We start from the raw sequence: 14,465 nt of genomic DNA, 5'->3' as shown, positions 1-14,465 counted from the left end.
AAACCACTGATAGGGTCGAAGACTTCGGATGGAGATGGGTAATTCAGCCATCCGGCAAAAAAACGATATATATATTTCTTGCTGTTACAACTACTTCGGTACTTTATATCCACATTACAGTAAAAGCTTTGGCATAATCACACACGATTTGGAGGCATCGTTTCTATTATTGATCTGTTCATGTTTATTCGTGCTATTCACCTCCAGGGGTGTAGGAGAGAGAGAGAAGCAGAGAGAGATGAGGAAGGCACGGATATTACCCAATCAAGAGTCCTGTTGGCTACTCTACGCTGGGGGAACGAACAAGGGGAAGAGAGAGATGGGAGAGAGAGAGCGGTGTAGCAATGGCGCGCAACACTAGTGGTGGTAAAATACGAGAAAAACGCTTGTAGTGCGTTTGCAAGCAGATTGCTGAAGACATGTCACTTGTCAAATATTATTTGCGACATATTCTAGGACCTTATAAAGTTGCTTATCATAATTAACACTTAACGCAACGTGAAGACAAACTTTATTACCGAACTTAAGAAAAAATGAAAACTGGTATGAGATCAGTCTGTCACAAGCAAGTACTGATTAGATCTGGCTCCCTTCCAGCGCTGTAAATGCCGCACTCAGCAGCCATCCTGTAGAAGGCAGAAGACGTGTCCGAAAGGAGCGTTTGCACGGAGTCGAACTCTCGAACTTTCCCGTCTTCGAGCACGAGTATTCTGCAAGAGAGGAAATCAAAAATAAGAACAAGCAGACTACGCTCAAAATATTTATTACTTCATTACCTAACTTCTGCCCGAGGTCATTACTGTGTGGGGGCTTGCGACAATAACGAAGAGTCGGCTTGCACGGATATACATTATATCATATGGGACGTCGAAGTAACACACATCACAATATGCACTCTGCCAAATTGCACCTAATTTACACAAAGAGAGCTACACGTTACGAAATATATACATGCAATGATTCTATGCCCCTCGAGTCACAGTGGCACATAGCGATTACGGAGGACTGATGAAAAAATGGCTACATATCGAGAGGCAACGGTTGGGATCCTCTCCAATGTGCGAGACAAGAATAGATGCTTGCTGATGAATGCTCTACGTATTAGAATTTTTGCATTTGTTTACTGTAACATTTATCTGTTTTAACTTCATATTATTATCATCTAACCTTTAATTTGAGAACGCGTTGTGATTAATTTAGTTTAAATTATTATACTCTAATTATTTATTATTTTACCCTGGTATTGCCCGATTTATGGCCGACCCACCCGAGTGGATTGGGCCATTTTACTACGGCCTCACCGCAGATGTCATGCAGTTCTAATTTTGTTGCCTATGAAATCTGCAAGTAATGCGCCCAAACGTGGTAATAAATTGAACTCACTACGAAATGCGGTCTGTGCGTGAAATTTCAGGGCAAATGAGGTAGTGGTCTATAGCTGTAAGGGACATGTGTACCTGGCGCTCCCGTTTAGCTAGGCGACACTCCGTACGTCAAAAATCTAAAATGCGACTTGTATCTTTAGCACAACAGAAATACCATCTACAGAATCACCGATGGAAATCCACGGCATGTAACTCGCGTTGTAACTCGCATGCGGAAATACTAAGACGAAGGTACATCGAACTAGGCAATCTCACCCTAATTGTACACGGTCACAAGGCATCCCATTGTCACCAGTGCGCCAAACCTTTCCCGAGTTAATGCTATAACAGCAAAAGAGTCTGGAGGTCTCCTGTGTAGTGTATCACGGTCACGCGGCTGAGAGGAACGTCAGGTGCCTACGCATCGATTTTGCATGTAGGGTCACACATGTGGGTCACACAACTCCTGTAACCTTAAACACCGGAATCGCGCCTCCGTCTCACCTGTCGTAGTCGAGGACTGTGTGAATGCGGTGTGCGACGGTGAGGAGCGTGCAGTCTGCGAAGGCCTCCCTCAGCGCCACCTGGATCAGGCGGTCTGTGTCGCCGTCCATCTGTGACGTCGCTTCGTCCAGCAGAAGGATCTTGGATGCGCGCAAGAGGGCCCTGGCCAGGCAAACCAGCTGCCGCTGTCCAACACTGCCAGGCGGGCAATTGCAATTAGAGAATCAATACCTCTCTTTCGACGGAGGATATAGGCGCTTTGAACCGTGACGTCAGAAATCCTGGCTGGACTCCCGGGCTAAAAACTGCAAGAAAACATCTTGACGGGGTCCAGGAGTCAATGAATGTTGGGATCGCACGGATAAATGTAGATTACGTGGCCAACTCCTGTAACCTTTAAACACTTGTACGTCTGCCGCTTTAAAGCTTGATATTAAAATCACTAGAGATAACTTTTGTTCTTATGTCTGCGTGCGTCCACAGTGTGGTTGCTCCGCCAGGATATGGTAATGTAGGGGAACGCATAGAGATCGTGTACTACACCAATCTCGTGGACACCTAAACTAATCTCGTTCAGGCTCAAATATAAAAACAAATTTGTTGTTTGTCAGTAATTGGTCTCACTTAACCTCTAAAATTGCTATTGATGGATAGTTTTAGAACTACAAAAAGTTGGTAAACATATGTTTTCGCATTGTGGCAGGATACTAACAAACACCACCTAAAATTTTCGATACGTGTACTCCGAAGTGACGCGACTTCTGTGGGGGCTTTATGTGACAAAATGATTTTTTTTGAACGCGCAATACTTGTCTGCCTTCAGAAAAAAAGAAAACGTCAGTGGATTTGCACAGGACACACTTAAAGAGAAATTACATTGAAAATGAATCACCAGCTCTAAAAATGAGTCCTGTTAGCTGTCCCAACTTGCGGTAACAATGATTTTAGCGCAAGAGTTCATCTACAGGCAAACTTTTGAAGTTCTGAACTTTCTGAAGAACTTCAGAGCCAGAGCGCGGATGTATTGCATTGAATTGTGTTAGTTAAAAGCGCTGTATCGCGCATGTGGTCTAGTTTGCAAAAAGCTGCTCTGAAACGAAAACTGCAAGAGAAGAGGATGCCGGTCAATCGGGACAACTAGCGTGATAACGATGACAATGAAAAATAGCGAAAAGACATTAAAACTTCTTTTAAACGCGCGTCAATAGCAAACAATGTTTTGCAGCAAAAGTGATATGATACATAATGAAATAACACAAAAACAATACAGAATAACGTATAACTAATAAACTAATTATAAAGCTAATGAATCGTTACTGTACGCTTGCATAACTCTGCTGACACTATTAAGAAAGCATGAGTAAACGACACATCATTCGACTAATATGGACGAGCCGCAACTTTTCAGGAGACGAAGTCCTACAGTACAAGAAATGGTTCAATTTCTTTTTCGTGTTCACATTGGAAAAGTTGAAAAATAGCTCCTAATTGTTTGGTATGGTTTTATAGAAAGCGCTACAAGGTCATATGCTTTGCAATGCATCTAAAGTCGCAAACTCAAAGAGCAGCTAACTGATTATGCAAACGTTTGGGCGGAAAACCTTGCTGGAACGAAAATTCTAGGATTCAAATTTTCAACAACCTGATTTGCCGAGTTGGTCCATTTTGAACATAACTTGAAACAGCACGAAGAAGACGAGGAGAGGAATCAAAAACAAGCAATAGAACGAGCCCTGAAGTGCTGAGAGTTTTATTCAAGGAACAACCATCTTTATACCTTGTCAAAAAACACCAACAAAAACCAAAAGCGTGCTTACCCGCCGTGGTTGCTCAGTGGCTATGGTGTTGGGCTGCTGAGCACGAGGTCGCGGGATCGAATCCCGGCCATGGCGGCCGCATTTCGATGGGGGCGAAATGCGAAAACACCCGTGTGCTTAGATTTAGGTGCACGTTAAAGAACCCCAGGTGGTCAAAATTTCCGGAGTCCTCCACTACGGCGTGCCTCATAATCAGAAAGTGGTTTTGGCACGTAAAACACCAAATAAAAAAAAAGCGTGCTTGAGAAACCTATAGTGTCCCCAGACATCAGGTTTTTGTTTTTTGCTCGCAAAATGCACAAAAAAAGACAGGTTGTAGAAGCTTACTGCATTGCTAAACAAGAAGATAAATGTGTCAGCGCAGCGTCATTCGGTCTAAGGAAACTTGAGACACATTTTTTTAGATAAACACCTGTACTTGTAGGCTGTACGCACGCCCATCAACCTTTTGGTTTTTTTAGTGTTTTTCGACATGCTTTAAAGCTGGTTCTTCTTTCAAGAACATTTTCAGTTCGCGGTTTAGCGCTCGCCTTGCTGTGTATGTTTCCATACCTGCCCTCGTTGTCTTCGCGCTGCTGCACTTGATACCCAAATTTTCACGTGCTACAAATATTGCAGGACAAAACATAAGATAAGTAGTTGCCGCTACTTCATCTTTTCGCACATTTGACGATCGGTGACGAATTTGGTGACTGGCAGTTTGGAACTCGGAGGTTTACCCGGTTCTTCTTTGCCGCAACAAGGCATGTATTGGCTGCGCTGCGTTACGTTCATGGTGCGCTTTAAGGCAGAGCTAGCTGCTTACGTTATTCGACATGGCTCACATGCTTTTGTAGCGGAATTCTGAGCTAGAGCTATGATACAGTGCTCGTACTTGTCACTTGAAATAGTATGACACGACGTCCCGTGAAATGATTCAGGAGCGTCTGTGCACTGATCCCGATTAGGAACTTCTGCCCGATACTTCCGGCTTAGCAGCTATTTGCGACTCCAAGTCGCAAATAGCAAATCTTTAAATCGTTACCTTGCGTTCACCACCTAGTGGCGGCGCCGAGAAACAGCCGATACAGGTTCAGGCTTGAAGCGAAAGGGGTCTCCTATCACGACATGCAATGAATGCTTTGTAGTTCTCAAATTAGTCTTGATGCCACCGCGCACCCGGCCGAAAATGAAAAAGAAAAGACGGAAGTCTAAATAATTATTTTGTATATTATGCGTGTCATTGCGGTGGAAAGGTAGCAATGTACGAGTTCATCTTTTGCAGAAAGAAACAGACGACGCGCATCCGATAGCCACTTGGATAAGAAACTTCTGCATTTGGAAAAGGTGACTCACACTCTGCTGGTCTGTTCGACACACTTCACACAGATCGACTTGTTTGTTGCTTGCGTTTCAAATTGTGGATTGTACTTTTTTGTAAGCAGGCGTTGTAATAAATTATAGCTATGGACACCGAAGCTTCATTTGGCTTAGGCACCGATTTCTTCTAAAACCACTTCAGTGCCACAAGGCCGTGTGTGCAGGCTGAATGCTTTCTGCATCGTGTGCGGAGAACATGTACACAAAATAAATTTGGCGTGAAACCGTCTTCGAGTGCTCGAACTGCGATTGATCGCATGACGCCGCTTCCAAAAACTGCCCTCAAACAAGTACGCTATCCTCAGAGAAAAGGTGCAGAAAAAAAATTGACTCGTCATCCCGGCCCTGTGAAAGTGGATGTGAAGCGAAACTGTTGAAAACCATCCCTACAACTGCTGAAGGGGGTATGCAGTCCTTTATTGCTTTAGATTAATGGTAGTGACAATCGCTTTGTGGTAGCTGTGCTAAACTGTGATGGGTTGCGCGGCCACTTTCTCTACATTCGCAGCCAAGACTAAATACAAACACGATCTGTACCACGTGGTAGAGATCTTGGCATGCAGCAAGCCTCCGCTGATCGTATAGCCGTTTTTTTTCCTTTTGCGGCTCTTCCCACTCATGTTTCTCCTCCGGAGTCCTATGTTTTGCCTACCCATAGGCGTGCCGCTACAACAATAAATTTATTTGCTAGGCTGATTTTTCATATATTGTTACGGGAATGCTTGGAGTATAGAAGGTAGTATTTACGATAAATATGTATAAAATGAGTCAGAATAGTTAAGATGGCTGACCACCAACAACACGCATGAGCCAGCGTCTCGCGATCTTCTTCTTCCTCTGTTCTTTCATCCTTCCGTAACAGGACCCCCGGGTGGTGAAGCGCCGTCTCGGCGCATGTTAGGCGAAGAATTACGAATGAATTATGGCTTCAGCCTCTAAACGAGGACGACGTCAACAGGCTTCGACTTCAGGATGAATCAAACTGTAGCGGCGCAATCTCGTAATTTACGTCGTTAAATTGACGTAGGACTTCATAAGGCCCTGTGTAGCGATTGGAGCTCCTGGGAGAGGCCAACCCGACGACATGGTGACAAAAGGAGCACCCAAGCACCTGGCTCGAACTTAACATCGCGATGGCACCGGTCGTAACGCTTTTTTTGTATATGCTGCGATGCTAATAAACGATATCGGGGGACTTGATGTGCCATGTGAGCGCGATCGATGACTTCCCGTGCGTACTCAGTTGCAACACGTGGCAGAGAAGGGAGGATGGTGTCAAACCGCAATGTGGAGTTGCGACCGCACAAAACATAAAAGGGTGAATATCCTGTGGTGTCATGTCGGGACGAATTATACGCGAACGTCAGGTAGGCCAGCGTGGCGTCCCAGTCGCGGTGATCGTTGGAGACGTACATGGACAACATTTCTGATTGTTCGGTTGAGATGTTCCGTAAGACCGTTCGTTTGTAGGTGGTAGGCGGTCGACAACTTGTGCTCAGTAGCACAAGAGCGGAGGAGGTCGTCGACAACTCGTGGCAAGAACGAGCAGCCGTGGTCTGTAACTGTCGAGGTGCACCGTGGTGGAGAATGACGTCGTAGAGGAGAAAACTGGCGACGTCTGTTGCGCAACTAGTCGGCATCACTTTTGTTATTGCGGAGCGTGTCGCGTAATCAGTAGCGACGGTGATCCATTTATTCCCTGTAGTCGACGTCGGAAAAGTGGCAAGCAGGTCAAGGCCTACGCGAAAGAACGGTTCAGAGGGAACTTCAATTGGATGGAGTCGTCGGACAGGTGGCAAGGGAGGTTTCTTCCGGCGCTGACACAGTTCGCATGTTGCGACATAACAACTCACGGAGCGGTAGAAACCGGGCCAAAAGAACCGGCGTCGTACGCGTTCGTACGTACGCAAGGCGCCAAGGTGTCCCGCCATCGGCGCATTGTGAAGTTGTTCGAGAGCGACGGATCGCTTATGACGAGGAAGGACAAGGAGCAAATGAGGGCCGTCAGGGTTGATATTGTGGCGGTAGACGATGCCGTCATGCAGCACGAACATGCGGCACGTACCGTCGGTGCTGCCAGATTGCGCTCCGGCGATTATGGACAGTAAGGATGCGTCGCATTGTTCAGCGCGCATGTCGGTCATGTGAGTGAAGTACAGCACGAAGGTCACCGGATCATCAGCAACAGGATCGGGAGGATCCACGGGGTGACGCGAGAGGCAGTCAGTGGCCTTGTGGAGGCGTGCAGACTTATGGTTGAAAACAAACGAAAATTCCTGGAGCCGCAAAGCCCAGTGACCAAGCCATCCTGTCGGGTCCCGGAGGGAAGACAGCCAGCAAAGTGCGTGGTTGTCGGTAACGACCGCCACCGTGCGGCCGTACAAATATGGCCGGAACTTGACGACAGCCCGAACTAAAGCCAAGCACTCGCGCTCGGTGATGGAGTAATTTCTCTCGGCAGGTGACAGCAGGAGGCCGGCGTAAGCGATCACGCACTTGGTACTATTCTGTTGTTGGGCGAGAAGCGCGCCGATGCCATGGCGGCTTGCGTCGGTGTCGACTTCAATCGGTGCAGATGGATCAAAGTGGGCAAGTATTTGAGGAGTGGTCAGAAATCGGATGAGAGCGGCGAACGCGTGAGCCTGTTCCGTGCCTCATGAAGATGGCGTGTTCTTTAGAAGATCTGTCAAGGGCAGAGCAAAGTCGGCGAAGTTTTGGGTGAGCAGGCGAAAGTAAGAACACAGGTCGGACGAAGCAGGACATGTCAGAAGCAGAGCGCGGCACAGGGAAACTGCGTACGGTGCGAACTTTTCCGGATTTGGTTGGACACCGGATGCGCCAACGAGGTGTCCTAACACGACAATCTGACGGCGCCTGAATTGGCACTTGGAGGAGTTAAGTTGGAGGCCGGCTTTTCGGAAGACCGCAAGAATAGCTGCGAGTCGGGTAAGGGGGCTGCCGAACGCGGGAGAAAAATAATAACCTCAAGGTAACAGAGACAGATGGTCCATTTGTAGCATCGCAGAAGAGAGTCCTTCATACGTTCAAATGTCGCAGGAGCACTGAATAGGCCAAAGGGAATGACTTTGAACTGATACAAACCACAGGGCGTGATGAAGGCTTTTTTCTTGCGGTCCATTTCATCAACTGAAATCTGCGAGTAGCCGGATCAAATATTGATGGACGAGAAGTATTTAGCTCCGTGCAAGCAGTCCAAGGAGTCATCGATGCGTGGTAGTGGGCGGACGTGTTTTTGCGTGATTTTGTTTAAGTGGCGATATTCGACGCGAAAACGCCGGGTACCATCTTTATTTTTCACAAGGACGACAGGGGAAGGAAGCCCAAGGACTGGCTGGTGGCTCGATGACCCTTTTGCGGAGCATTTTGTCCACGTCTGATTGGATGACTCGGCGTTCAACATGCGATACACGATAGGGACGTCGACGAATGAGATTCGTGTTTCCAGTTTTTATACGGTGCTGAACAACAGATGTTTGGCCTAAAGGCCTGTCGCCGAAATCAAAGATGTCAATGTACGTTTCAAGCAGGAGACGTATGTCCGTGGCCTGTGCAGAGGTGAGGTTAGGTGCAATTGTTTTCGGGAAGTCATCCGTAAAGGAACGGCAGCTGTGTGTTGCAATAGGTGCTAATAAAAAACTCTTGCCATTCAGACTCTCAATATCAAATTCGGGACCACTAGAAACACTTGCCACGAACATGCTGGCCGGAATCACTTGGGGGCACGGGCTGAAATTCTGAAGCGGTAGAACAACGTCGTTATTAGTAATCACGACCAGTGTATGTGGACCAGCAACGTTCTGGTTAAAAAGCACGTGGATGATGGGGCGAAGCACATATTCACCGTCACGAACCTGTGGCTGGGCGGTCAAAGTGACGTAACTGCCTCGGGGGACAGTCGCACATCGTGAAGCAAACACAAGTGCGGTTGAGCAGTGCTCAGAATATCGGCGACTTTAGGCAGTTCCAACTGAACAACGCCGGTCGCGCAGTCGATGAGAGCAGGATGAATGGACAAAAAGTCCAATCCAAGGATAACGCCGTGAGGGCAGTTGTCCATCACAGCAAAGAGTACAGAAGTGGGGCGGCCGGCTGCACTTAAACACGCAGTACACATTCCAAGAACAACCAGCATGCCGCCGTCAACCGCATGAAGCAGTCGGGCAGGTGCTGGGGTGAGGACTTTCTTTAAATGTCTGCGTAGGCTAGCACTCGTCTCAGATACGTGGGCTCCAGTGTCGACGAGTGCTTGGTCAGGTACACTGTCTATTTTAACGTCAATTACACTTCTCCTTGTGGGCACATACAGAGTATTTGCATCAGTAATCGGTAATGTAGCGCCACCTCCGAGGGCTGCATTTCCTAGTTTTCAGAAAGGGTTGTCGGCACCGTTAGACTCGGCGGTTGGCGAAACATTGCCTGCATTTCCATCAGAACGGCTCAGGTTGGTCGGCGTGCGAGGTGTCGAGGGCCATGAGTTGCGACAGCATCGGGCGACATGACCAATGCGGCGACAGGTGAAACATATCAGCTGGTAGTCCGCAGTTATCGACTCAGTCTGGTTGCGATAACGCGGAGAGAGGCGTCGGGTGGAGTGAGAATAGTAGAAGTGCGTTCGTTAGCTCTGGATTGGGCGACAGCACACACAGACTATCAACAAATGTTTTCAAGTTCCTGGCGAACGATGTCTTGTACGAGGGGAGCTGAAAACGCGAACAGAAAGCTGCGGGCGCCATCGCATACAGTTCACTTCTAACAATTCACACCACGTCCTCTGATGGCGTCGAATGCTGCCGTGCGGGTTGATCTTCACTCGCCGACGTTGAAGCAGTATTGGGAAGTCTGGCGAGCTGTTGCAAGATGCGTCGGCTTTTGAACTGCTCAAATTGTCGGCACTCTTTGATGATTGCATTAATTGTAGAGCAGCTCTTGCACATGAGCAGATTAACCGCGTCGTTAGCAATGGCCTTCAGCATGTGCCCGACCTTCTCAGCTTCTGTCATGTCGTGATCGGCTTTACGACAAAGTGCCAGCACGTCCTGAATGTAGGAGACATAGGACTCTGTGGGGGATTGGGTACAGGGGGCCAGTTCCCAAACAAACAAATTAAACAAACAAATTTGTTTGCCAAACAAATCTGTCAATTTCTAGTTGCATTGGTCCCAGCTGGTTAGCTCCTCTTCATGTTTTTCGTACCACACCTCTGCCGTGATTTTTAGGTAGAATAGGTTAACTAGCATAAGCGTAAGGTCCCATCTGTTGATTCCACTCACACGTTTGTGCATAGCAACCCACTCTTAAACATCGGCGCCCTCAGTCCAGCAGAAAGTTCTGGGATCCTTGGGTTGCACAACCACAACTAAAGGGGCAGCGACGTGGCGGGAGGTGGTGACATTGGTGGCGACAACGACGTTAATCCCCAGTGATCACCGTCATTCATGGTGAGGACAGCGACCCGACGTCCACTGTGGAGCTCCGTTTCCAGCCGTGGTACCTCCCGCTCTCACCAACATGTTTCGGGAATGTTGGGAGCATAGAAAATATATATATATATATAAATACATATAATGAGTCAGAGTAGTTAAGATAGCTGACCGCCAACAACACGCAGCAGCCAGCGCCCCACGATCTTCTTACTTTCTTCTCTTTCATCCTTCCGTACCAATACGAAAGGCTAGTGACGTCACTCCTCACAAGCTGCTGTAGCCGTGGAAGCTTGCGCAACAGCAATCTTTACCGGGAAATGGATAGGTATATGTGCTTCGCATTGTTACCAGGAGCGCCTTATCATGAATGATGTGGTTTGGATGCATGTTTCGTGCTTGCTATTTATTGAAACTAATACTGTGCTGCATGTTGTACATGTGATACCAAAGAATATATGCACTATTCACTTCAATCGCTGAATGCTCTTTTTTTCCGTGAGGATGATGTCGCGAAACACCCTGACCAAATGGTGGCTAGCAGCTTCGCTGTGAAATTCGACATGTGGAGACGCCACTACCGACGAAGTTGGCAAGTCTCATAGGCAGAATACGGCTGCTGCGAAGGTGACGTCTATATCTTCAGTAGTTCTCTCCAGCGGCGTACTCATCCAAATTGAGGGCACATCAGATACCAAAGCAGACACTGCTAACTGTTCCAAACAATGGCCGGCACTATCGTACGCAAATGTTGTCAAAGAATCGCAGCGTGCTGCCCCTACTCTTACGTGCAGCACACGTACTAGTGAGATACCAATTGCAGATAGACATGCCGTATTCGTGCTACGATCATTGACGAATGTCATCCGTGTACTCTTAGGCAACCGGCACACTACATCTGCTCAGAGGGCTATGTATGTTATGGATACACAGAGTGCAGCGCTGGCATCCCCTGAGCAAAAGTGTGCACGACGACCAATCATAATTTTGGGAGCAGAAAATTCAAAAGTAGCCTCGCCGATTCTAAGCAAAGAATATTGTGCGATTCCTTCGCCCAACTGCCTGGGCGAACAATTACAAATACTTCAGCGTGTTTTGATTTGACTTGCCCATGTGATTTTCTCTTCTTGACGTTCTTATGATCTGTATTTTTCAACTACTATTGTTCTTCCTGTTCTTCCTCCTCCTGCGCAAGGTAGGAAACTCTATTTTGCTTTGTTATTCACTCCCTCTTTCCTGACAATCATCTTAGATGAGTTCTGCGACAACATTTACCTGTAACAGTGCGTCTAGCGTAACATTATAGAAAGAACGAGTAGCAACTCCCCCACTTTTCAGTCTTTCTGAACCACAGCACAACTCACTCCCAAGACATGCGCTACAAAAACACCCTCTATGGGTCTTGCTCTGCCGCGCGCGTAGTTCTAATGCGGTATATCACAGCCTGACTATGTGCGTGCAGTGCCTTCGTTTTTTTATTTAATAGCAATAGCCATTATCAGAAAGTTGTTGCATTGGCGGCGTTGCGCATCCCTATTGACAGATGGCGTAGCAACCCAGTAGCCACGATTGTCAGAACATTTCATGCAATGTCAGGCAATGCTGACATTGAAAAAAACTAACACAAAAGACAGCGGAGACGGCGTGCAGCCTGGAGCAGTTACTTCCCCTGAGGTATCGTAAGAACCAATTTCACCATCAGAACATGTTGCTACAACTCTTCAGTTTGCTGTCAGATTGGAATGCGCTTCCACTGCTTGTTCAAAATCAGAATACACGTGCTCCTTCGGACACCTCGAGTAATGGTGAAAGCGCAGCGTACACTGGAAGTGCACCCCAAAAAAGAGTTACCACAACTGTCTCTTCTCTTCGAGTGCATATAGTTTTTCGGTTTGTGACATTCTCAGCAATAGTCGTACGAATGTGTAGCTGCCCTCGCTTGGCAATATATTTTTTGCTGTAATCACATCTAAAATATGTGGCGCTATGGCGATAACTACAAATAAGTTTTATAAGAGCTTAGCTAGAAATCTTGCTCACCTAAGGTTGCTGCCACCATCCGTAATCTCCAGAAGCAGCCCCCTGACGTCGCCGACGAGTACATTTGCAAGGTGTGCTTTCTCAAGCGCTTGCCAGATTTCTTCGTCTGTGTGGGAATTTGTAGGATCCAGGTTCATTCGCAGTGTGCCCTTAACCATGCTTGGGTCCTGAAAATTTCACACACAATTTTTCTGAGTGCATCCCAGCCATAAAACGAAACGTGTATTTCTACGTAGAAAACACGACCCGTACACGTTCAAAATAAGAGCGTTCCCTCCCTGGCAACACTTCAGGCACTCCCTGTTATTGATAGAGATTGGCGTTAAAGCAGAACCGTTCCAGTGATGGCCGATAATGGATGACATCATCATCATCATCGTCATCATCAGCCAGGTTACGCCCACTGCAGGGAAAAAGCCTCTCCCATACTTCAACAACAACGGTCATGTACTAATTGTGGCCATGTCGTAACCTCTTAATCCATCCGCCCACCTAACCTTCTGCCGCCCCCTGCTACGCTTCCCTTCCATTGGAATCCAGTCCGTAACCCTTAATGATCATCGGTTATCTTCCCTCCTCATTACATGTCCTGCCCATGCCCATTTCCTTTTCTTGATTTCGGCTAAGATGTCATTAACTCGCGTTTGTTCCGTCACCCAATCTGCTCTTTTCTTATCCCTTAACGTTACACCCATCATTCTTCTTTCCATAGCTCGTTGCGTCGTCTCAATTTAAGTAGAACCCTTTTCGTAAGCCTCCAGGTTTCTGCCCCGTAGGTGAGTACTGGTAAGACACAGCTATTATACACTTTTCTCTTGAGGGATAATGGCAACCTGCTGTTCATGATCTGAGAATGCCTGCCAAACACACGCCAGCCCATTCATATTCTTCTGGTTATTTCCGTCTCATGATCCGGATCCGCCGTCACTACCTGTCCTAAGCAGATGTATTCCCTAACCACTTCCAGTGCCTCGCTATCTATTGTAAATTGCTGTTCTCTTCCGAGACTGTTAAACATTACTTTAGTTTTCTGCAGATTAATTTTTAGACCCACTCTTCTGCTTTGCCTCTTCAGGTCAGTGAGCATGCATTACAGTTGGTCCCCTGAGTTACTAAGCAAGGCAATATCATCAGCGAATCGCATGCTACTAAGGTATTCTCCATTAACTTTTATCCCCAAATCTTCCAAATCCAGGTTTCTGAATACCTCCTCTAAACACGCTGTGAATAGCATTGGAGAGATCGTATCTCCCTGTCTGGCGCCTTTCTTTATTGGGATTTTATTGCTTTCTTTATGGAGGACTACGGTGGCTGTGGACTACGGTGGCTGTGGATACCTATCAGTATTTTTACATACAGCTCGTCTACACCCTGATTCCGTAATGCCTCCATGACAGCTGAGGTTTCGACAGACTGGAACGCTTTCCCGTAACCAATGAAAGCTATATATAAGGGTTGGTTATATTCCGCACATTTCTCTATCACCTGATTTACAGTGTGAATATGGTCTATTGTTGAGTAGCCTTTACGGAATACTGCCTGGTCCTTTGCTTGACAGAAGTCTAAGGTGTTCCTGATTCTATTTGCGATTACCTTAGTAAATAGTTTGTAGGCAACTGACACTAAGCTCATCGGTCTATAATTTTTCAAGTCTTTGGCGGCCCCTTTCCTATGGATTAGGATTATGTTAGCGTTCTTCCAAGGTTTCGGTGCGCTCGAACTCATGAGGCATTGCGTAAGCAGGGTAGCCAGTTTCTCTAGAACAATCTGCCCACCATCCTTCAACAAAACTGCTGTTACCTGATCCTCCCCAGCTGCCTTCCCCCTTTGCAGTGCTCCCGAGGCTTTCTTCATTTCTTCCGGCGTTACCTGTGGGATTTCGAATTCCTCGAGACTATTCTCTCTTCCATTATCGTCGTGGGTGCCTCTGGTAATGTATA

At 47.0% G+C, this 14,465-nt stretch overlaps 1 protein-coding gene across 1 annotated transcript in view; it reads right to left on the bottom strand.

Annotated features, from left to right (window-relative positions):
• Window positions 1-488: 488 nt before the first annotated feature.
• The window catches only part of LOC142558345 (ATP-binding cassette sub-family C member 2-like), a 144,838-nt gene continuing 130,861 nt past the window's right edge, over window positions 489-14,465 (bottom strand). The window contains exons 26-28 of the mRNA XM_075670490.1: window positions 12,526-12,692; window positions 1,869-2,063; window positions 489-710 (exon numbers count right to left, since the gene is read on the bottom strand). Of these exons, the coding sequence (XP_075526605.1) occupies window positions 560-710; window positions 1,869-2,063; window positions 12,526-12,692 (513 nt within the window). The 3' untranslated portion in view covers window positions 489-559. The remainder of the gene's footprint in view (window positions 711-1,868; window positions 2,064-12,525; window positions 12,693-14,465) is intronic.

The sequence above is a fragment of the Dermacentor variabilis genome, chromosome 9 (assembly GCF_050947875.1).
Source record: "Dermacentor variabilis isolate Ectoservices chromosome 9, ASM5094787v1, whole genome shotgun sequence".
Taxonomy (NCBI): Eukaryota; Metazoa; Arthropoda; class Arachnida; order Ixodida; family Ixodidae; genus Dermacentor; species Dermacentor variabilis.
This window is presented reverse-complemented; position numbering and strand designations above follow the sequence as displayed.